This window comes from Pituophis catenifer, unplaced genomic scaffold (assembly GCF_029215685.1).
Source record: "Pituophis catenifer annectens isolate HBS135680 unplaced genomic scaffold, rPitCat1.0.hap2 SCAF_1, whole genome shotgun sequence".
NCBI lineage: Eukaryota > Metazoa > Chordata > Lepidosauria > Squamata > Colubridae > Pituophis > Pituophis catenifer.
Genome location: NW_027256881.1, coordinates 234,239,852 through 234,265,485, shown reverse-complemented (window position 1 = coordinate 234,265,485; position 25,634 = coordinate 234,239,852). Strand labels below are relative to the sequence as shown.

Sequence of the window (25,634 nt, the reverse complement as noted above, 5' to 3'; positions counted from 1 at the left end):
AAAGAGCCACAAAGGTCCTAACCAGAAGCCCCAGTTCAATTCTGGAGCCAACCGGAAGTCCAGTTCCCCCATTATAGTCTCCTCCTAGCGCGGTGTCCTTTTTCCTCTGCTGACTGGAAGTCCGATTCCCCCATCATAAAGTCTCCTCCTAGCACGGCTTCCTTTTTCCTCTGCCAACTGGAAGTTGGTTCCCCCACCATAGTCTCCTCCTAGCGCGGCGTCCTTTTTCTTCTACCTGTCCTAACCGAAAGCCCTATCAATTGTGGAGCTGACCAGCAACAGGGAGCTGCAGCAGAGGGATGAAAGAGCCACATGCGGCTCCAGAGCCACGGGTTGCTGACCCCTGGACTAGACCAAACTAGCTATAGCACACCTTACAATACTACATATTACTGAATCAGATGCTGGCTATTACGTTGGTGAAAAGCACTTTATGGTGATCACCAACATTAAAATCTAGAGCCTAAAAGAGGAAGTGAGATGAACAATCAAGGAGACAAGTTATTTATATTCTATTACAAGGCTCCAGAATTCTTCTAAAATTCTTTAATTCTAGTTCTCAGTGAATGGTTAAAAAACAACAACACACCTATGAAGCTTCTATAAAAAAAATAGTTGGACATTGGGACCTAAGCTCTCTGAGATGCATAACAAGGGATAAAGAAACAGAGCAAGGGAAACTTGATGTCAGATCTCCAAACTAAACCAAAGTTAGAAACTAAAGACACAATAGCTACAGTATTACTACTTTTACCATAAGATGATAGTAACAGAACCTTGGAAGTCTGAATGCATCCTATTCCTCCACCCTGCCCCCTTATCTTTGTGAGAATTTGGGAGGAACATGTCTGAGACACTTTCTCAAATTACATTTCTGCCCTGGACACAGATTCCTTTTATCTGACCATTGTCTTGATTGCAGCTCTTCCTCCTGTTCCTTAAGTTGTTCCTTACTGAACTGACTGACCTGAGTATAGAAATGGTAAATGGACAGGAGAGAAAACATGTCATTCAAAACTTGGATGGTATAGATAATGAAAGGCTTCACAATTAGGGATTCAAAAGCCATAAAGGGATATGTACATCCCAATTTTCATTGCTTTAAAATAATAGCCAGCCTTGCTTTCCCAAACACAGGTTAGGCAAAAGCCAAAACCAACAAAAGATATTTGTGAGCATCTGTTGTCTGCTCAAGCAATATATATCTTCTGGGAAAGCTCAAATTGCATTCTATAACTGGTCTTAATTTTTTCCAATTAAAGAAACACTCTATTCGCATTTTTCTGCAGGTTGCCTTGTAATATTTTCTTGCCTTAAATTTTTTCAAAATATTCTCTTCTTTCATGGAATGATCTTCTGGAATGATGACAGTGATTCTATCTCAGAGGTATCTCAGGCAATTGTCATTCTGGCCTACAGTATAGAGAAGGGAAACAAGAGCAACTAAACTCAACTGTAGGCCATAGAATCCAAACACACTGGATAATACAGAATTGTTTTGACAGCTATGTGTATCCTGACTTAAACATGCTTCTCTTCAGGGATTTAAGAAAGATGGTTGGGAACTTCCGGTGGCTCCGCAGACGTCGAGGACGGTCTCCATAGACCGCCAGCCACCCGATCTGTAAAAACCGCCCTGACAGCGCTAAACAGCTGTCCGGCGGTTTGAAAAAACTCTCCTTCGGGCAAAGGAGGAGAGGAGAGCCGGAGGGGGTGGGTAGAGCTCCCCGATAGTCACTGGATTAATTCCAGGGACTCGGAGGGTGAGAGCTCCCCAGTTCACCCCTCCCATCGCTCCGGATCGCTGGTGCCTCTGTCTTCAGAGCAAGACGTCTGCGTCCAATTCTGCCGGCAAACAGTGAGTTTTAATGATTTTCAACAAGGCAGACAGAGCGGAAGCAAGAGTGCAAGCTTTTTAAGAGAAACAGAACTTAACTCTGTGAATACATTGTTGCAAACGGAGCTCTCTGGAGCTGGAGGCTGGGAGGAAGCCTTTGTTATGGGCGGAAGGGAAAGTGAAAGTTAAAGGGAAACTGTTTGTTAATAGCCCTCTGCCTGAAGAGAAAACTACTGGGCTTTGAGTATAGTTTGAAGAGAGGATTGCTTATTTTGGAAAAACTTTGGAATATACTTTCTAAGACTGTTTACAAGATTTTCTGGCTGTAAAAGGAAAACTTTTTTTTAAATAAAATGGCTGCTAAACAACTAAAGCCACCAACTTCTAAAGGGGGAGGAGGTTCCCCTGTAGTGACTCAAAAACAACAACTTCCGGCTGATACACAGTCACAAGACCTTAAAGAATTTATAATGGGTGCCCTGAATAATCAGACAGAAATGATGAAAGGATTTTCAGAGGAGTTAAAGAAACTTACAAGTGTGGTGGAGGAAAAACATGATGAAATAAGAGATGATATTGTCTTTGCAGTTTCAGGACTGGCTACTCACATGTTAAAGATTGAGGAGAGAGTGCGGGAAATTGATGATGCTAATTTGGAGATTGCAACTAAACTGGGAGAGGTTATGATACAGACAGAGAAAGTGGATGACGAGATGGTTATGTTACAGTACAGGTCAATGGAATTTGCCCTGAGGCTGAGAGGTTTGAAAGAAAAGAGTGGTGAAAATTTAAAAGATGTTTGTTCCAATGCTTTAGCAGAGCTGATTCCAGAAAGGCCAGCAGATGTGGCAATTCAAATGGACAAAATTTACAGGGTCAACTCCTGGCTGGCAAAACAAAAGCAGCTACCAAGAGATGTGGTGATCTATTTTACAACAAGGAGAGTTAGAAATGATATTTTGCAAGCGTCTTATAGAAATAAGATTAAAGTGGAAGGACAAGAGCTGGTGGTCCTGAAAGAGCTTCCTCCTAAAATGTTAAGAGATAGAAAGCAGTTTGGCTTTTTGGTGAACGAACTAAGAAACCAGCAAATTCAGTACAGATGGGATGTCCCATTTGGGATAATAGTGCCATACGCTGGGCAAAGACATCGCTTAAACACAGTTGGAAAAGCAAAAGATTTTTATGCCAATGTTTTAAAGGCTGGAAGGCCACCCTCACCAGGGGGTGCTAGAAAGCAATTGGAAATTACTCAACAAGAGAAAGATGGAGGGCAACCACAAACCTATGCTCAAGTATTAGCTGGAGGAGCTATTCTGGAAGAAGATCCATTACTGACTGGGGGTTCACCACCAACTTTGGAGTCATTAACGATGATTCAGCTGCCAAAAGATCAACGACTGACAAGGGCTACCTATAAACAACATATGGCGCAACAGCCTCAAGATCCAACTCAACAAGCCCAAAAAACGCAAGCTGTGGGAGGAGCTAGGCCGAAGTCTAAAATGGCGGAGGAGGTTCAGCTGATGCTCTCGAAGCTTGGAACGCCCAGAGATGGCAAATAAATTTCTATCTTGGAATGTTAACGGTTTAAATTCTCCACAAAAAAGAAAGAAAATATTTCATTATTTGAAGCAATTTCAGAACGATGTTATTTGTTTGCAAGAAACGCATATTAAATCTTCAGATCAAAAGTACTTGATAAATTCGAAATTAGGTACACATTTTGTGGCATCAGCACCAGAAAAGAAAAACGGCCTAGTAATATATGTTAAAAGAGGCTTAGTGGCCAATTTAATTGAGGCTGATACTCAAGGTAGATATATCGCAATTGAATTAATAACACAGAGTGGGAAGCTGCTTGTAATTGGAGTATATGCACCTAATCAACAACAAGATAAATTTTACAAACTTTTACATACTAAAATACTACAATGGGACTATAGATCCTTATTTTTAATGGGTGATTGGAATGGGGTATTAGATACCCAGAAAGATAAAAAAAGTCTTTCCAAGATCTCCATGCGTGCTAAGTTGCCTAAATCTTTTTTTGATATTTTGGAGGATATGGAGCTTAGAGATGTTTGGAGAGAAAGGAACGTATTGGAGAGTGATTTTACTTTTTTCTCAGACAGGCACCAATCTTTTTCGAGGATTGACTTTATATTAATTACAAACGATCTTTTTTCTAGGGTGAAGAGTACGAAGATATGTCCAAGAACTTTAACTGATCATAGCCCAGTTTGGGTGGAATTAGAGCAGGAGAGAGGGGAAAGGAGGTCTTGGAGGCTAAATGAGAATTTATTTAGATATGAAGACAATCTGTGTGAGCTTAAAAAACAAATGAAAGAATTTTTTATTAATAATATGAATAAAGGAACATCGATGGAGATGGTATGGGATGCGTGTAAGGCTTATATGAGAGGAACATTAATCTTTTTGAATAATAAACATAGATTAAAACAACAAAATAGACGGAAAGAGATAGAGGAGGAAATTAAAAAGAAAGAACAATTACTTATAATTAATCCAGGAGATAAAAAGGCAAAAGATATGATTAATATTTTAAGACAGCAATTTAATATGTTAATGGCGGGGCAAGTAGCAACTAGCATACAATATGCCAGACATAACACATTTTGCAATGCTAATAAACCTGGGAGATGGTTGGCTTACACGATGAGGAAAAAACAGAAATCACGTATTATAGATAAAATAGAATTTAGAGGTAAAGAGATTTATCAACAGAATTTAATAAAAAAGGCTTTTTTGGAGTTTTACACAAAACTATATGCCAAAGATGCAATTCGAGATGTTGATATTGATAGATATCTAAAGATGGAGATTCCTGAATTAACGTTGGAACAGAGAGATAGATTGAATCAGCCAATAACTTCTGAGGAAATTGTTGGAGCAATTAAACAATTAAAAATAGGTAAGGCTCCGGGAACAGATGGACTAACAGCTGTTTATTATAAACACTTACAATCCGAAATGTTAGAACCACTAAAAAATTTATTTAATAAGATACAATTAGGAGGAGGAGTACCACCCTCTTGGAAAACAGCCTTTGTTTCATTAATTCCAAAGGAGGATCGAAATTCCATTAAACCGGAGAATTTTAGGCCAATTTCACTTCTGAATACTGATTATAAGATTTTTGCTAAAATATTAGCCAATAGACTAATGCCAGTTATGCAACAAATAATTCACAGTGATCAATCAGGGTTTATAAAAGGTAGACAAATGAGATACAATGTTAGACAAATTGTAAACTTATTGGAATATTTGGAAAAAAATAACCAAGTCCCTGCAGCGTTTATATTCTTGGATGCAGAGAAGGCATTTGATCGTTTGAACTGGCAATTTTTGTTTAAGATAATAGAGAAAATGCGCTTTGGGGAATATTTTACACAATCAATTAGAGCGATATACCAGCAGCAATCAGCACAAATCATAGTTAATGGAGGTTTAACAGAGGCTTTTAAAATTGAGAAAGGAACAAGACAGGGGTGTCCTCTGTCCCCATTATTATTTATTCTGACTTTGGAGGTATTACTGAATAAGATACGTGATTCACAAAAACTGAAGGGTATTGTAATTAGACAACAAGATTATAGATTAAGAGCCTTTGCAGATGATTTGGTTATTACCTTATCTCAACCTACAGAGTCGGCTCCATACATATTGGATATAATTAATCAATATGGGAAGGTATCAGGATTTAAAGTTAATTCACATAAGACAAAGATGATAGTTAAAAATATGACTACATTTGAAAGAGACAAATTAGCAAGATTAACAGATTTTGAAATAGTTAAAAAGGTTAAATATCTAGGGGTATACATAGCAGCTTCAAATACAAAATTATACAAAAATAATTATGAGGTACTTTGGCAGAAGGTACAGAAGGATATGGAAAATTGGAAAAAATTACAGTTGTCTTTATTGGGAAGAATTGCTGCAATTAAAATGAATGTTTTACCTAGATTTTTATTTCTGTTCCAAATGATACCTGTGCTTAAGAAAGATGAAAATCTGAGAGAATGGCAGAAAGGTGTTAATACTTTTATTTGGGCAGGGAAAAAACCCAGAATAAAAATGAAAATTATACAAGATACACGTGAAAGAGGGGGTCTTAAAATGCCTAATTTAAGATTATATTATGAAGCAGCGGTTTTATCACAAATCAGTGATTGGTTTAATTTAACTGAGAGGAGAATTTTGAATTTAGAAGGTTATGATTTGTTATATGGATGGCATGCCTATTTGTTATATGACAAAAAAGTGGATAAAGTATTTAAGGTTCATATATTAAGAAATGCTTTGTTAAGGGTCTGGAAAAAATATCAATATAAGTTAAATTATAAGATACCTTTATGGGCAAATCCTAGACATGCAATAGAAAATATAAGTATAGAACAAAAACAGGAGGTGATTACTTATAAAGAGCTTCTTATTATGGAAAGGGGGGTAATGTATTTGAAATCTTTAGATACACTGAGAGAAGAAGGTATAATTTATACATGGTTTCAGTATGGTCAACTTCAAGCTAGATGGAAGGAAGATCAAAAAACTGGCTTTGTGCAAAATGAAGAGAATTTGGTAAAACAAATTAGAGATCAAAAACAAATGCATATTAAAAGGTTGTATAATGCTTTATTGGAAATAGATTCTGAGACAGAATTGGTTAAAGACTGTATGATTAAATGGGCACAAAATTTTCAAGAGCCAGTAATGATGGAAACTTGGGAAAAGATTTGGATTAGAAATGTGAAGTTTACACAAGCACAAAATTTAAGAGAAAATTTTTATAAAATGTTTTATAGATGGCATTTAGATCCTAAAAAATTATCATGTATGTATTCTAATGTGCAAGCTAAATGTTGGAGATGTGACTGTGATGATGCAACTTATTATCATATATGGTGGACTTGTAGAAAAATCAAAGCATTTTGGATAAAGATTTGGTGGGTGATCCAGAATATTCTCAAAAAGAGACTGAAATTTACTCCACAGTTGTTCTTATTGGGTATAACTACGGACTGTACAGTTGCAGAGACTAAATTGATTTTGAACTTGATAACAGCAGCAAGATTGTTGGTAGCACAATACTGGAAGAAGGACTTTTTGCCTACTATTGGTGAATGGATACTGAAAGTAACTAATTTAGCTGAAATGGCTAAAATTTCAGCATATCTGAAGGATCACACACAAGAAAGGTACATACAGGACTGGAGAAGATGGATTGATTATATACAAAATAAGTATCAGACCAAAAAATATCAAATAGCTTATGAATGATTTCTTTTATTTGTATAAGCGTTATATAAGTGACATTAGAAGTATTATGTTTAAGAAATGGGATTTTATATATGGGGGGTTAAGAATTTTTTTTTTAGGGATGTTAGTTTAATGATTGGTTATGCAATTTAGATTATTGTTAGAGATCAATAGAAATACCTTGTGTTCTGCTCTGGGAAGTCGGGGAGGGGGAGGGGGGGTTGTGGGGGGTGATGGGGGGTTGTGGGGAAAATATGTTTGTTTTTTTTAAAAACTTTTTCAATAAAAAAAAAAAAAAAAAAAAGACAAAAAAAAACAAAAGAAAGATGGTTGGCTCTTTCAAGTTTTTCTATGAATGCAGATTATAGGGTCGAGATTATACATCTTTTAAATGGCAGAATAACTTTAAAATTGCAGAAAATACAGTAACCAGACAATTTTTGCTCTGTAAGCCTTTCTTTTTCATGGGGAGAGTCATCTTAAATTCATGGACTTCTGCTTCCTTTGGGATTAATACAAAATAATACTAGGACTACCAACTCAGGTTTTTAACATAGTCTTAAAAAGCATGAGTCCATTTACCTCAAATTAAATTGTCTATCAAGCGTACCTTTGCTCTCAGCCTGGTGCTTCTTAGGTATGTAAGAATGGCATTTCCCTGATTTGCAGTCCCAAAGAATTTGGTGGTGCTAGGATGGTGAGAGCTAATCTTACTAATCAGCACCAAAGAGCAGCCCTATCCAGATGTTACAGGTTTTTCCTGCCCCTGCTTAATTCCACAAATGAATGAGAGCTTGTATATGCCAAGCATAAGTGCTCTACTTCAAACTCCCTTCATTGTCAAGCTTGAAAAGTCTTCAGGAACAAACTATTATAGTATCACCACCAAATTAATATTTTGTTAACCAAATGGTACTCTGAACATGGAATAATGTATATTTTACAAAAAAAGAAAAGGACATTAATATAGTTGATGCCCACTCATTCTAAATTTCTCAGTTACAATACCTTTTAAAACAATATGTATAGCATGTATACATGTCAGCAAAATTATTTATTTATTTTATTTATTTATTTATTACATGTATTTATATGCCGCCATTCTCCCGAAGGACTCAGGGCAGCGAACACAAGTTAAGAAACAAGTACAATAAAATCCCATTTTAAACCAAATAACTAATTAATAGTAAATAATAAAACCCGGAATCAGAGTCAGCCTATTTGCTTGAACAGCCAAGTCTTCAGGTCCCGACAGAAGGAATGGAGATCAGGAGCCATCTGGAGCTCAGTAGGTAATTCATTCCAGAGGGTGGGAGCACCCACAGAGAACGCCCTACCCCTGGGCACAGCAAGACGACATTGGCTCGCTGTTGGAACCCTGAGGAGAGCGGCCCCATGTGAGTGAACAGGACGGTGAGAGGCAGGCAGGAGAAGGTCCTGCAAATATCCCGGACCTAAGTCACGTAGGGCCTTATAGGTGAGAACCAGCACCTTGAAGCAGACCCGGAGAACCACTGGTAACCAGTGCAGCTCACGCAGGAGGGGTGTTATATGGGAATAACGAGGGGCTCCCGTAACAATCCGTGCGACTGCATTCTGGATCAGCTGGAGTCTCCGGGTGCATCTCAGGGGCAGGCCCATGTAGAGGGAATTGCAGTAATCCAAGCGGAAAGTAACCAGGGCATGAGTGACTGTGCGAAGATCATCTCAGTCCAGGAAAGGGCGCAACTGGCGCACCAGGCGAACCTGTGCAAAGGCCCCCCTGGTCACGGTTGTTAGATGGTCTTCTAGGGACAGCTGAGCATCCAGGAGGACACCTAAGTTGCGAGCCCTATCAACGGGGGCAAGTTTTTCCCCATCTATCAAAAGTGATGGGGCCTCTGAAACCCGAGATGCCGGCATCCACAGCCACTCAGTCTTGGAGGGATTGAGTTTGAGTCTGTTTCTGCCCATCCAGGCCTGTACCGCCTCCAGGCAACGGGACATCATAGAAAGGGCATCTCTGGGGTGGTCTGGGGTGGAGATGTATAATTGGGTATCATCAGCATATTGATGATATCTCACCCCAAAGCCACGAATGATCTCACCCAGTGGCTTCATATAGATGTTAAAGAGTAGGGGGGAGAGAACCGACCCCTGAGGCACCCCACAATTTAGGGGCCTCGGGGTGGATCTCTGCCCTCCCGCCCATACAAACTGAAAGCGACCCAAGAGGAAGGAGGAGAACCACTGTAAAACAGTGCCTCCCACCCCCAACCCCACAAGTCGCTGCAGTAGGATACCATGGTCGATGGTATCAAAAGCCACTGAGAGGTCAAGTAGGACCAGGATGGAGGAACAACCACCATCCCGAGCCCACCAGAGATCATTCACCAGAGCGACCAATGCCGTTTCCGTGCTGTGTCCGTGTCAGAAGCCCGATTGGTATGGGTCAAGGTATTCCATTTCCTCCAGGAATTGTGGGAGCTGTTGTGCCACTACAGTCTCAACAACCTTCGCGATGAAGCGAAGGTTGGAGACGGGACGATAGGATCCAGGGAAGGCTTCTTGAGGAGAGGTCGAACCACCGCCTCCTTAAGAGAGGCGGGGAAGTTCCTCTCTCTCAACGAAGTGTTGACAATTGCCTGGATCCAGTCTCTAGTCACCTCCCTGGCAGCCGAAACCAACCAGGAGGGACAAGGGTCCAATAAGCAAGTGGAGGAACTAAGTTTGCCCATTATCCTGTCCACTTCCTTGACAGAAACAGGGTCAAACTCAATCCAGATATTATTCTCAAGACCCACCCTAGTCTCCCGATTGGATTCTGCCCAGTCAGAGTCCAATCTGATCTGGATCTGAGCGATTTTATCGTGCAGAAACTGTACAAAATCCTCAGCTCTGCCCTGTAAAGGGTCTTCCCTCGCTCCCTGATTGAGGAGGGAGCGGGTCACATGAAACAGGGCCGCTGGGGGTTTTCTGCAGATGCAATGAGAGCGGCGAAGTAATCTCATTTCGTCGCTTTCATTGCCACTAGATAAGACCTAATATGGGTTCTTAACTGTGTTCTGTCAGATTCAGATTGAGAGGACCTCCAACTCTCCTCTAGGCGTCTTTTCCGACGTTTAATTTCCCAGAGCTCCATGGAAAACCAAGGAGCAATCCGGGATCTGCGTCAGGTTAGAGGCCACAAAGGTGCAATTCTGTCCAAGGCGTCGGTAGCCACCCGTTCCCAGGATGCCACCAGAGCCTCAGCTGAATCGCAGGATTGAGAGGTGGGGAATGTCCCAAGCTCCTTCAAGAACCTTTCTGGGTCCATCAAGCGCCTAGGGCGGAACCATTTTATGGGTCCCGCCTCCCAGCAGCAAGGGTTGGCAGATTGAAAGTCCAGTCTAAGGAGGGAATGGTCAGTCCATGACAGGGGAGTGATGGAAAGTTCCTCCTTACCATGACCATTTATCCACTGCCCAGAGAGAAAAACCAGGTCGAGTGTGTGTCCTCCCCTATGAGTTGGGCCCTGAATAACCTGAGTCAGGTCCATGGCTGCCATGGAGGCCATGAACTCCTGGACTGTCTCAGATGACTTGCCGATCGAAGGCAGATTAAAATCTCCCACAACCAAAATGCTGGGGAGTTCGAGTGCCACTTCAGTCAAGACATCGAGCAGTGCGGGCAGGGCTGTGGCAACATAGCTGGGAGATAGGTATGTGACCAACAAGCCCGACTGAACTCCAGGGTCCCACTTCAATAGAAGAGACTCACACCCACCTATCTGAGGGACAGTGACCTCCTTAGGACTCAGACTTTCTCTAACAACCACTGCCAACCCCCCCCCATCCCTTCCCTGGTGTTGCGGCTGGTGCAAGACATGAAAGCCTGGGGGGCATAAATCAGAGAGAGGGATTCCCCCCTCTTGCCCCAACCAGGTCTCCGTGATACAGGCCAGATCCGCACCCTCCTCATCAATAAGATCTCGTATGAGGAGGGCCTTATTCATCACGGACCTGGCATTCACAAAATCCAGACGGAGACCAGGGTCCCTCGCTCTCATATCCCCAGGAAAGCAGGGTGAGCAGGAGGTATGGGAGCAAGTCACCATCTGAATGCATCTGGTGTGATGCTCCCCACCCCTACTTCGATTTCTTCTGCCCCTTCCCACCATCACAGGTATAGAATGTCCCACCCTCCTCCGAGCATCCCCCACGACTCCCAACCCCCCCAACCCGCCAGGACTGTCAGAATGTCATGGCTGCTGATCCTTAAGAGACCCCCCCAGACACATTTTTGTTATTAGAAACCACCCTTCTCCCGGATCCCCTTAAAACTGGATCTGAAAATCTATTTAAAAAACCCCAGAGCCTCCGTTTTTTAGCATACCACCTCTCGGGGTTCCAAAACCCGTCATCAAGGGCAGCCCTCGATAGTTGAGAGGGCCAAACCTGCGAGAGGGGGGAGTCTCACAGTGCAAGGAGCTCCACAGTTGAATACATTAAAGAATAGCAACGAGCTGAGAGTGATGAAGGATCATTTTCTACTAAAGGGTGTTAGAGATGGTTAAAAACAGGTAGATTAAATAAGGAAGGAAAAGATGTTAAAGAGAAGACAATATGCTAAAAACTTCAGAACATCGGGACATCATCACCCTCTCACGACGATGGGAAGTCTTGTGATTATAATAAGTCTATTCAATGGTGGGAAAAAGTCTCAAAGGCCGCCCTTTCAAGGTGACCAAACCAGAGTCATAAGGTCAAACGAGAGATGGTCCATCCCACCATAGTCCAAGACTCTTGGTGTCTGTGCCTCCTCCCGTCCTGACACCAGCGATAGCCGAGGCTTAGTTCAGAAAAAAGCAAGGTGTAGTAATAGGATGGAATAAATGATTGAATAATCCGGGTAACCCAGGGAGGACAAGATGGTCAAATAATGGTCAAATAAGGCTGCAGATCAATCAAAAGCTGTAAATTTATGCTGAGTGGCCATATTAGGCCTAAGCCTAATAAGTGGGGGGGACAGTTAAGGGGGAGACCAACCGTCATCCCCCAGCTAACAATCCTCAGTTCCTTCCCCATAAACTTGATCTTCAGGCCATTCAGCCCATTAAGTTGTTAAGCCCCCTCCCATGCTTCAGAAAAAAAAGGGGGGGAGTGTCCAGATCCCTCAAAAACTGAGGGATCCTAACGTTTGTAATGCTGCCCTCTTCTCCACCAACAATGGGGGCGTCTTTGCAGCCAAGCCTCCAGGTACTGCCGCTGCCCACGCCGCCTCCAGCGCCACTGTCTTCACCACCGCAGTCACCTCCGCCGCCGTAGCCATCGCCGCCGCCTCCGCGCTGCCGCCCGTGGCGCCCAAGCCTGCCTCCAAACCGCGGTTCTCTAGCTGCCCCGGCACTCCTGCCGGCACCATCGTCGTCGGTGCCACCACAGCAACCTTGCTGCCCGCGGCGCTGGCTGCGCTAGCCCTGGCGGCCGTCTAGGCCCCGACAGCCGGGCCCCGATTGCGCCATTCTCCGCGCCGTCCTCTAACCTCCTCCCCAACAGTCAGCTGTTCCTCGGGCTCCATCCACGGCTCTATCGAGCTGGCAACATCTCGGCTTGCTGGGAGGGGGTCAAAAGATGGTTAACTGACCTCCGACACCCATGAAAATGTCGAACATCACCTCCCTAAGCTCGGGGTTCACTGCAGAGCCGCCATTTTGGTCTGCTGCCCAACAGTTAAATTAAGCGTATTTGTATGCAAAATACTTCTTTCCCAGGATTATATTTCATATATCTAATGAGATGGTCTGTGACCTGTTAAAACTTGTGATAATAAAGTGATTCATTTGTAAGGTTTCACAAGACACTGTTGTTTAAGATGCTTTATTTATTTTCTGGAACAGACTAATCCAGAATGACAGCTATGCTGGTCTGTTATAACAAGTGCACAAAGAATCTTGTAAGATCAATAGAGTTATTGTGTTATAAAAGCTTTTGTGGGCTACAAAATATAATTTGGCTATAAAAGTACAGTATACAACACAATAAATCTTCTATGCTTAAAACACACTGAGAGGATTCTTTTTGCACTGATTTATTGATGTAACTGCTATGAAGCAGTTATGTTATCTTTAAGAAAAGGCAAGCAACAGAGAATCCTAACATGGTAATAGCTTTTAAAAGGATTTAACTCTTAGGAGTATTTTCCACTCCTGGAAAAGAATTACAGATGCAGATAATGCTGGTTTAAAATTTTTCCCATTACTTAAGCAAACTTATACAAAACATATGCTTGAATTCTTGCAATTTGAAAACCTAGAATAATTATAGAGCTTATAATTTACTGAACACCAAAATTCATGTTATTATCTTCTTCTCAATGTCCTCTGATTGTCAGGTGCAGTAAGTAAGTTGAACTTCCACACTATGAATCTATTTCTTTTTAATCGATTACTACCTTTCCAATCCATTCACTCCAACTTAAAACACTAAGGTATATTTCAACACGTACACCAAGTAAAAGGAATGCCTTTGTATTAGCTACTATAGTCAAAGTGTCACCCCCACAACCCTTATTGCTTTAGCTATTGTTCGAAACTTATCTTCCTTGAATGTCCCCCAAAAGCTTCTAGCTAGGAGCACAGAGACAGTTTCTTTCTCTGTGTTGTTTAACCTTGGTATCAAATATCTTAAACTAAATTCATAGAAGTACTGTCAGTCAATCAGACCTATCACTTATCAAGGGATGGATTGGAAAGACAGAAAGTGCAACAGTAGTTAAGTACTGGTAGAAATAGCTGCTTAACAAATAAGATGTTTTATAACCTGATGTATAAAGTTACATAATTTTCCTTCCTCTATCAAAATTGTTTTGCTTTGACAATTAAGAAATAGTTTGTGAAATTTATCAAAGAAGTTAGTATTTAGACTCCAGGGATTTTCAAGCTTTGCAAATCTTCCTTTAGATTTAAAATGTTCTGAATAAATTCTTTTTTGCAACATCTTCAAATAAAAGAATCTGTGGCATAACTGCAGGAATGGAGAAAAGGTCACTAAAGGAGAGACTTGAATTAAATGCAAAATCTTTATCCAATGCTTCTGAATGACAACTATCTGTACTTTCTATATTTCATTCTGCTCTCTCCTAATTGTGACTATTTCTAACTACCTCTAATACAGGTAGTCCTCGACTTATGACAATTGAGCCCAAAATTTATGTTGCTAAGTGAGGAATTTGTTGAGTTTTGCCCCATTTTATGACTTTTCTTGCCACATTTGTTAAGTGAATCACCACAAGTTGGTGATTCACTTAGGTTGCTAAGTGAATCTGCTTTCCCCATTGATTTTGCTTGTCAGAAGGTTGCAAAAGGTGATCACATGACCCCAGGACAATACAACTGTCATAAATATGAGACAGTTGTCAAGCATCCAATGTAAATCATGTGACCATGGGAAGGCTGCAACACAGGTTATAAGTGTGAAAAATGGACATAAGTCACTTTTTTCAGTGCCATTGTAACTTGAAATGGTCACTAAGTGAACTGTTATAAGTCGGAGGACTATCTGTACTGCTCTATGTGAGTGGACATTTCTATCTCAAAAGAAATGAATGCATTCTGTACGTTATGAAGTGATAGATCCACATAAGCTGATGTATTATTTGATGTTTCTATTGCAACAAACTAAAATTATCCAAAAACTACAGCAAATTTTAAGGACATGGGAACATACAGGCAACAGCAATGTGTATTGGGGGTGAGTGTGTGTGTGTGAATTTACAACATTCAGAATTAACCATTTAGCTCCACCAAAATGTTTCCTGCAGTTTCTCAACAAAAAAGCAGTTCTCTGATTTTATAAACTGATTTTCTAGGGAAGAAGACAAGGAATTCAAATATGGGTGTGTGTGTGTGTGTGTGTGTATTCACACAATACATTAACTGATTTACTGAATTAACTGGGTTTTCAGAATCCATTGACTGGACCATAACCACTACAGGTAAATTCGCAACATAATGAACCATAAATTAGTCTGCTACGTTTCAAGAGTCTGGTACGGCCCAGTTCCTCCGGCACAGTCGGAGAAGACATTGGATGAACCTTTGGGAACCGCACACATGGCACCCGGCATGAACTTCCCCATGCAATAGGCTACCAGCAATGGACTCGCACGGCTCGCACGCTCGACGGAGGGTGAACCCATTGACGCGCCCCGCAGCCCGGATAGTTCTGAGACGCCGCGAGGAACGCGCGCTCGCGGCATGCTCATCTAAGCCCGGTAAAGCCAACGGGTTCCCTGAAGCCGCGCACAATGCACCCTGGGAGTTGTAGTCTCGCTGCAAGAGAAGCGGAGGCGGTGCCCAGTCCCACCTGCTCCGCCGAAGTGAGGGTCCGAACTCCGTCGTCGTCCAGCCGCTCCCGATACGCGTCCCCGCTCCCGCCACACTGATGGCGCCTTCTCTCGGGTCCGCCGTGATGGGTGGAAGCTGCTCCTGCTACCTCTATCTCTGCCTCTGCCGCCGCCGCCATGCTCTTAGAAAAGGGCTCAATCCGCACGAACAATTCCGGCTACCCGAATCCGACCGAGAGGTAATGGGCTTAAAACCCAGCTACGGCAGCTCGGAGCGGACAATGGTCTCAACGCGCAGCTATGGTTTAGTTTTGCTGACCTTGCTTTCAGGCGCTGGTGAAATAGCTAGCTTGTGGCTCGCTATCGACCTCACGTGGTGTGTCGTTTGATCTCTCTGTTCAAGTGGGTTCCAAATACCGGTATTAAGTTAGACACCATAAACGATTCCACTGGGCTATGTGGAGCGAATGGAAATTCTTCTTTGCTTATAACCTATACAGGTAGTGCTCGAGTTACGACTGTAATTGAGCCCAAAATTTATGTTGCGAAGTGAAACATTTGTTAAGTGAGTTTGCCCAGCTTTTACAATTTTTCTTGTCACAGTTGTTAAGTGAATCATTGCATTTGTTAAGTAAGTAACATGAATCTGGCTTCCGCATTGACTTTGCTTGTCAGAAGTTTGCAAAAGCTGATCACGTGATCCCAGGACACTGCAACCATCAGAAGTATGAACCATTTGCCAAGCATCTGAATTTTGATCATGTGACCATGGGGATGCTGCCAAGGTTGTAAGTGTGAAAAACTGTCATAAGTCACTTTTCAATGCCATTGGAACCTTGAATGTCACTAAATGAACTGTTGTAAATCAAGGACTACCTGTATTGTTTGGTGTTTTTTTTACTAGATTAAAACAAAAAGGGTGTAGCAACACATTGTAGAATATTGAATGGACTTGGTTTCCTGAGTAAACCAAACTGGCTTATATCACATAAACAAACCATATTATGGTGTAGTGCACTTTATTTCACAAGTACACTAAACTTTACTATAGTTTGTTTTATTTTGGTTTTGTGTGCTGAGCAAACCCAGCCAATTATACTTTATTCAAAAATCCAGTTAAATCTAATTGAGTATGATGCAAAATTCATAAATATACTTTATGGCAGCATGGTATATAACGCGTAATTTATAATTACGTGTGTGGCATGAATCAAGAAAATATTTGTTTATCCATAACACCCTAGTCAAGCAAATTATGGTTAAACTGTATAATATAAATATAGAGTATGTCCATTTATTAGCTTATTAGAAGAGTATTTTTTTTCCCTTGCCACAGGCTGATTTATATTAGAAGGAAGAAGAAAAACCAAATTACCAAGGATTTAATTGTTATTTAGCTTGCTTTTGCTCACACAGCTATTATGTTCAGTAGATTAGGCCTTCTGTAAACCTTTAAGCAGGCTGCTTTGCGATACAGCTCCTTCCTGGCATAGACAGGTGGCATGTGGGAAGAAATCCATTTGTTCAAGTTGTAAAATTCCAGTTTTATGGCTCTTTAAAGCTCACCTTGTTCCCTGTCTGCAGGCACGATGAGACCAGGAGAATGATTTCATATACATGGAAGATTTTTTTTTTCAGAATAGGGTAACCTTGTTTGATACAGATAAGAAAGCAGAATTCCAATGAAATGTCAAAACTGATAGAAATATAATTTTAGCACAGCTCTAAGAACTGCATTTCATATTTCTGACTTTATAGGGACTAAAAATATATTGACATTAGTATTATTATCCTTGATTGCTTCCCTCAACCTGGTATCTTCCAGATATGTTGGACTTTAATTCCCATTATTTCCACGCATAAGGGAGGAAAGGAAACATAGTCCAACACACATGGATTATGCTCATGTATGCTGTGGCAGACAACTGCTCACCTAGACTGAGGTACTGTTATTAGAAGGATGAGTAAACTTGCTTATTTGTTTAGTTTTAATGCTTACATTGCTCATTTTTATATGGTTGTTTTTCAAAATGTAATCAATAAGAGATACCAGAAGAAAAGATGGCACTAATAACATTAAAAAGTAACATAAAATATATTTGGAGCTGGAAAGCAATTATGGAGGAACTAAAACACACCATGAGGTAGGAGTGCTAAAAATGAACAAGAGAACCAAAGAGAGAGAGAGAACAAAAAAATTAGACGACAATTCTAGAGAAGCCAAACACACTATTTTCATTGAAGAAGACGTGGCAGATGCCAGACCTTGAACTGGTATCTTTAGAAATGAAATGTGATCAGGCAGCATTACTACAAGACCTACAATTTTCCCCACAGTATTACAGAATAGTGTATTTGCTTATCCTCCAATATTATCTTTGTGCTCAAATGTCATTGCATTTGACATTTGACAAAATTGCCATTTTTTATACAAATCTGACATCAGATAAACCAGTGTCTTACAAGTAGTGAGTAAATATTTCACTTCCCCAGGACATTGACTTTAATGTGCCCAAACCTGAAAAAACAAAATTCATCAGTTTAACATTTATTAAATATTAAACAGAAATAAACATTTATTACATATTGATAATATGTAGATATGATTGTTTGTAACATACCTAATTGCTACTTTTTAGTGATCAGTAAACATACTCCCTGTGTACTATAAAGTTTCCAAGTTGCTCTCAACCTCTGATCATTTCATGAATAAATCCAGTTGGTTTTCTTGGCAACTGAACAGAAGAGCTTTACCACAGATGATTTCTGGATTATTTTCACTTTGAGTTTAGCCTACAGTGCTAATGTTCTAGCCAAATACTAGTATCCTAATCAACCAGGCCCAACTCTTTTTGAAAAAAATATTTATTATAAAATTTATATGTCATCTATCATGCTAACCAAAGTGACTGGACTTTTTAAATTTTTAATTTCTGAATCCAGAAAAGTCAAGTCCGCTGCCTTGAAAGAGGCGGTGGTGAGGCCTCTTCTCAAGAAGCCATCCCTGGATCCGGCAATATTGGCCAACTATCGTCCTGTCTCCAACCTTCGCTTTATGGTGAAGGTTGTTGAGAGTGTGGTCGCGCGACAGTTTCCACAATTCCTGGAGGAAACATCTTATCTAGATCCGTTCCAGTCGGGTTTCAGATCTGGGCACAGCACGGAAACGGCATTGGTCGCATTGGTTGATTATCTCTGGAGGCCTCAGGACAGGGGTTGCTCCTCTGTTCTGGTCCTGTTAGACCTCTCAGCGGCTTTTGATACCATCGACCATGGTATCATGCTGCACCGGCTGGAAGAGTTTGGGGTGGGAGGCACCGTATTGCGGTGGTTCTCCTCCTTTCTCTCCGACCGGTCGCAGTTTGTGTTGGCAGGGGGGCAGAGGTCAACCTCGAGGCCTCTCGTCTGTGGAGTGCCGCAGGGATCGGTCCTCTCGCCCCTTCTGTTCAACATTTATGTGAAGCTGCTGGGCGAGATCATCCGTGGCTTCGGGTGAGATACCATCAGTACGCTGATGACACCCAGCTGTACATCTCCACCCCAGGCCACCCCAATGATGCCCTTGAAGTGATGTCTCAGTGCCTGGAGGCTGTACGGATCTGGATGGGGAGGAACAGGCTCAAGCTCAACCCTTCCAAGACTGAGTGGCTGTAGCTCCCGGCATCCCGATATAGTCAGTTGACTCCATCACTGACTATTGGGGGTGAGTCCTTGGCCCCCACAGAAAGGGCTCGCAATCTGGGTATGCAGCTGTCCTTGGAGGAACATCTGACGGCTGTAACCAGGGGGACCTTTTATCAGGTTCACCTGATTCACCAGTTGCGGCCCTTTCTTGATCGGGATTCCCTGTGCACAGTCACTCATGCCCTCGTCACCTCTCGCCTTGACTACTGCAATGCTCTCTACATGGGGCTCCCCTTGAGGGGCACCCGGAGGCTCCAGCTGGTCCAGAACGCAGCAGCGCGGGTAGTGATGGGAGCAGCATGGCGCTCCCATGTAACACCGCTCCTGCGCGAGCTGCACTGGCTCCCGGTGGTCTTCCGGGTGCGCTTCAAGGTGTTGGTTATCACCTTTAAAGCGCTCCATGGCATAGGGCCTAGCTATCTTCAAGACTGCCTGCTGCTACCGACGACCTCCCATCGACCTGTGCGCTGCCACAGAGAGGGCCGCCTCAGGGTGCCATCAGCCAAACAATTTAGGCTGGTGACCCCCAGGGGGAGAGCCTTCTCTGTGGGGGCACCTACCCTCTGGAATCAGTTGCCCCCAGAGATAAGGAGAATCCAAGACCTCAGTGCCTTCCGCCATGCCCTTAAAACCCACTTTTTCCAGCAAGCCGGACTGGCTTAGGAAGAAATTTTTTAAATTTTTTAAATGTTTAATTGGTTTGTGGTTTTTTAAATTTTTGGGCCAAATTTATATAGATTTTAATTGTTTTTAATATTTGTATTTCATGTTTTTAATTCTGGCTGTGCACCGCCCTGAGTCCTCAGGGAGAAGGGCGGTATATAAATTGAAAATAAATAAATAAAATAAAATGCTGCCACAGCCACTGATTTCATAATCACACCTATGCAATTTTTTACAACTTTTAATTGGGCAAAATGGTGCCTCAAAGGGCATAACTCTTTGAACACTAGAACTTCAAATGGGCTAGTTTACAGAATTCATCCAAAAATCAGAGATCTATGAATATCCTGTGAAATAATAAAGCATTTAATAACATAATACAAATGTCATAAAATATTTCCTGTGATCAACTGATGTTTGACTGCTATACAGTTCAAGATGGGCTATTTTCAAGGTAGACACATCTCTGAATATTTCTATGAATGTTTGAGAACTTTTCAAGAACATTAGAAGCTCTGCCATTGTTGAAGGCATTAAGGAATCTTGATAGGAAATATCACTGAAATGATGAAGGGATCTGAGGTATGTGGAGTGAGGTAATAAATTTGTAAGACGTTAAGATATCACATGAGTCGTTTTTGCTGCAGAAGACTCATGATTACCTTACTGTGACATATTGATAACAATCGAAATTCTCCTTACTTTATTCAATGTGAAAAAAGTTCCATCCATTATATGTGAATGGGATATGCAAACCAATCATACGATGATTTTTATCACATCTAAATTTAACTCTAACATCATTTGGCATAGTAGGATTGGTTTTTCAAAATCAAAGTAGGATATTTTCACCAATGCTAACCTCAGTATTATGAGTGTTTTCATGTATAATTTTAAAATCTATAGAATTTTGGCAATACATAGTACTGAGCCTATAAATTAGATGGTCTACAATCTGAGGAAATGATGTAGGAAGTAAATCAGAATTGTGATTTATTTCAGTTAGTACATCTTTCGACAAAGATGACTATTTGACTAGGTCAGGGGTGTCAAACCCAACTGCATCGCGGGCCATATCATGATGTATTTGCCCTTGCAGGGCCAGGGTGGGCGTGGCCTGTGTGGGCCATAACTGGCCCACGGCCATGTGTTTGATATGCCTGGACTAGGTAATGAAAGGTATTTGGAAAACAGTGAAAGCTGTTTTAGGGTTTATGTGTGGATTTATTTAGCAGTGTCAGATGGGAGTCTTCAGATGTTAAATGTCACTTCTACACCCCTTTTCAACAAATAACTCAAATAATGTAGAATTTCCACATAAACAAGAAAAGTAAGTTAAATTCAAGTTCCATGGCATCATACCAAATAGATCCTCTTAATACAGGTTGAGATTTCTTGCTATCCCAAAATGCAAACTTTTTTTATTGTATATTTTTACCCACTCTGATTAATCTTTATCAGTCTGATGTGTTTCAGAAATAACAAAATAGCCTTGTACGAATGGGATGTCTTGTTTAGCAGCCCATGAATCACAATGAACTGGTTGTCTCTAAATTTCCTCTGTCATGGTGCAGAGACAATGTTAAATGATGATCCAGAAGATACATAAGGTCTATATATACTGAGCATCTCCTGTTTGCAATGGAAGTGAGATTACTATCACAGAAATTTACCATAGCAACAACACAAGTTAGTTAGATAAAAGGAGGAGCATACCTCTGTGTGATTAAGGAGTTTCTTATCCAGAATGGAAGTCCTTACACTGGTCCTGTTGTAATTATTGTGATTTACAGTATAAGCATGCTTAGTTATAAATAAGCACCATTTGAAAGGGGCTTATTTCACAATATAATTCCCCAGAATTATATTGTGTATACTGTAGACCCTACCTGCATATTCAGAGTTACGGATCAGTTGTCTACTCTTATTTAAGGATTGCTACAGTGTTTAGTTGCTTGCATTGTACACTGGTAACATGTAGATTTACTTGTGTGGCATTTAATTTACAGCTCTTATGCTCATAAATTATATACTGAGAATTATATATACTGAGAAGTGAAATGTCTTCAAGGAAAAACAATGAAAGTTCAGATGCCTTTTGAAAAAAGCTGCCTTTGGCACTTTTGAAAAAAAGCACTTTTCGGACTGAGAATTATGGGTCTATTGTTCAACTTGCTCTATGATAGAGCAAAATGTGTAACATTTGTTAAGTGTTGAAGAGTCTTAATTTTAAAAAATTACTAATAAGGGAGAATATTTGTAGGTCAGAGTTGACATGAGGGGCTCTTGGTGCTCTCTGAGCTTGTTTTCTTCCAGACGTTTCATTACCCAAACTAGATAACATCATAAGTGCCACAATCTTCCAATGTAGATTGTGGTATTCAGCACTTTCAGAACAAAACAATGACTAAGTTAATTTATAAACACTCTGTAACAATTTGACTTGATTTTGATTTAGCATGTTGTATGAATCCATTCCTTAGATCAAGATAGTGAAAGTCATATCTTTCTGAACCACTTTCAAGGATTGTTTTATTGTGGTTCTCTTTTCTGAAGTATCAGTTCTGGTTGCAGAGGAAGAGGAGCAGAGAGAAGTCAAGACCAAGGGCACTCTGCTCAACACTCTTTCTTGTCTTTATTATTTAACACTTGCATGTTTAAGAATAGCCAGTTTGACCTAGTGATTAAAGCACTGAACTAAGCAAGGGAAGTTCAAGTCCTGCCCTAAGCATGGAAACAAGCTGTGTCTCTTTGGGCCAGTCATGCTCTCTCACCTCAGATTAAAGGCAATGATGCCAAGAAAGACTTAGCTATGTAGTCATCAGAAGTCAAGACTGACTCAAAGGCACCCTTTTTTTTTTTTAATTTGATTTATATGCTGCCCTTCTCCGGAGACTCAGGGTGGCTTACAATGCGTTAAGCAATAGCCTTCATACTTTTGTATATTTATACAAAGTCATCTTATTGCCCCCACAAACTGGGTCCTCAATTTACCTACCTTAGAAAGGATGGAAGGCTGAGTCAACCTTGAGCCTGGTGAGATTTGAACTTACAGTAATTGCAGACAGCTGGTGTTAATCACAATGCTATCAGTCTGCTGAGCCACCAGGCCCTTGCCCACCCACCCCAAACAATTATATTTCTGGGGCAAATAGATGCTAATATTCTATCCCAGTCCTTCAAGACTGAAGAACAGATTTAATCTCTGTCCCAATCAAATTGATAAGTTTTGGGTTCAGGATTTGTGGACAGGATTGGCCTTCTCCATGTAGAACTGATTTGGAGGTCCCTGTGTATTATCAGTCCAATTTTGAAGAATGGTGTCAATAGAAGCTAGGAAGTATTGTGTATCAGTTACAGCCTTTGTGAGTCTAGAAGGCAATCCTCACTATCACTCATGACTTGGTCACCTCTTATTTGGACAATTGCAATGTGCTCTATTGGAACGTCCCTTGAACACCCAGAGGCTAAATATGGTAGAGATATCTGCAGCTGAAGTAGTTAGAGACACTATTTGCCCACTACAGGTAGTTTTCAGCTAGTTTGTTTGTAAGTCACTGAACGAAATTGCAAAAGATGACTTATGACCATTTTCCACATTTACAACCATTGCAGCATCACATGGTCATGTAATTAGAATTTAGATGCTTGGCAACTGATTCATACTTATGATGACCCAGGATCATGTCATCATCTTCTGACAGGCAAAGTCAATGGGAAAGGCAGATTCACTTAACAACTACGGTATATTACTAATTTAACGACTGTAGTGATTCACATAATAACAGTGACAAGAAAGATCATGAAATGGGCAAAACTGACGTAACAACCATCTTGCTACGCAACAGAAATTTTGGGCTCAATTGTGATCGTAATTTGAGGATTACTTATACTTTAACTGCTGCAGTTAGCATTTAGCAATAGCATTTAGACTTCTATGCCGCTTCACAGTGCTTTACAGCCCTCTCTAAGCGGTTTACAGAGTCAGCATATTGCCCCCAACAATCTGGGTCCTCATTTTACCAACTCAGAAGGATGGAAGGCTGAGTCAACCTTGAGCCTGATGAGATTCAAATGGCAGACAGCCGGCAGTTAGCAGAAGTAGCCTGCAGTACTGTATTATAACCACTGCACCACCATGGCTCACATTTGTTATGTGTAACATAACAAATTTTCAGATGTAATTCAAGGTGTTACTTTTGAAGACCTAAATGGTTCAGGACGTGGGTATCTGTGGGACCATTTACTCTTGAAGAAAAATCTCCCTGTACCCAAGGAACATCATCTGCAAGGGCCACAAGGGCTGGTCATCCCCGCCACTACTATTTTCTTTGGAACAACCTCCACAAATTTAGGTTGCCACCAAACCCTTTGGCCTTTTAAATAATGTTAAAATGTTGCTTTTAAGGGAAAACAGCTATGCTGTTTTCTTCCTGAAAGAAGAGAATTATTTTTATTTGGATTACTATTTTGTTATTTGGGTGGGAACCAATTTGTTATACTGGTACTCCTCAACTTACAATCATAGTTGAGCTCAAAATTGTGCTAAGCAATAAAGTTGTTAAGTGAGTTTTGCCCCATTTTACGACCTTTCGTGACATAGTTAAGTGAATCACTGCAATTGTTAAGTTAGAAATATGGTTAAGGGAATCTGGCTTCCCCATTGACATTGCTTGTCAGAAGGTCACAAAATGTGATCTCATGATGCCAGAACACTGCAAAAGTAATAAATACATGGTAGTTAGCAAGCATCTTTTTGATCATGTGGCCATAGGGATGTTGCAATGATTGTAACTGTGAAAAACAGTCATAAACCACTTTTTTCAGTGCCATTATAATTTCAAATGGTCACTAAATGAATGGTTGTAAATTGACAACTACCTGTACTATCTGATTGTATATTCTTTCAATCTTGTTACTAGAATTAAGAATGTAAATTGCTCCAAGTTTGTTGTAATGAGAGTAAGCATATGAACCTGTTTATTTTAAAGAGGAATAAATAAATATGAAGGGAAGTAATTCAGGTTACTTTCTAGAAGGGGACACTTAAATGTAATTGCTCTCTACTCTGACAAAATGCCTAAAGAAAGCTTGACATAGTAAAACCAGCTAGGTAGTTTTAGGTGCCCTCACTTGAGATCCTTAAATAAATATTTTATACACTTAGTTTATATCTTGCCAGTCTTCCAGAAGCCCAAGGTAGCAAGCTCGTCTCTCCCACTCATTTTTCCTTTTATAATTATATCAGATAATCAGTTGAGGTAGGCTGAGAGATAGTGACTAAGTTCATATAGCATGCCAAGTAATAACATGGTTTGACTTTGCCTTAGCATGTTGTGAGAAGATAGCTAATTTTGGTTTATCCAACCATAGTTAAGCTGGTCATGAACCCAATCTATTTGTCAATCCAACACTTTGCCATTATATCATGATATAATCCTGTAATTGCATGTACCTGACCATAAAGTTTTATGTGCATATATAAAAAAAACTACAGTTGTTCTGAGGGTGGTTATTACGCTGACAGAAACAGCAGAGTGCCTGGTGTGCTGCATTATAATATGTTCCAGTAACCAGTTTTAGATCAGGGACAACAAATCCCCGTTGACATTATCTAAAAATAATACATATGTCAGAATATTAATATCAAGCCTTAATGTTTTGAGCAATTGTTAATCAGCACTTGCTGCATAGACAATATGATCATAATCTATTAAATGGAATTGAGTCTACCAAATAGAAGTTTGTATTTCCCACAGTGGCCAAGTTAATGGATTTCAAGCAAAGTCTTAACCACCTTCTAGCAAAAAACAAACAACCTCCCCAACCCTGCTTTACCACACATGTTTTTAAGCAACCTGCTTAG

The 25,634-nt window shown here is 40.7% G+C and overlaps 1 protein-coding gene across 1 annotated transcript in view; it reads right to left on the bottom strand.

Moving 5' to 3' along the window:
• Nucleotides 1-15,625, bottom strand: part of FNTB (farnesyltransferase, CAAX box, subunit beta) — a 33,154-nt gene extending 17,529 nt beyond the window's left edge. Inside the window, exon 1 of the mRNA XM_070957176.1 lies at nucleotides 15,442-15,625. Within this exon, the coding sequence (XP_070813277.1) occupies nucleotides 15,442-15,600 (159 nt within the window). The 5' untranslated portion in view covers nucleotides 15,601-15,625. The remainder of the gene's footprint in view (nucleotides 1-15,441) is intronic.
• Nucleotides 15,626-25,634: the final 10,009 nt, after the last annotated feature.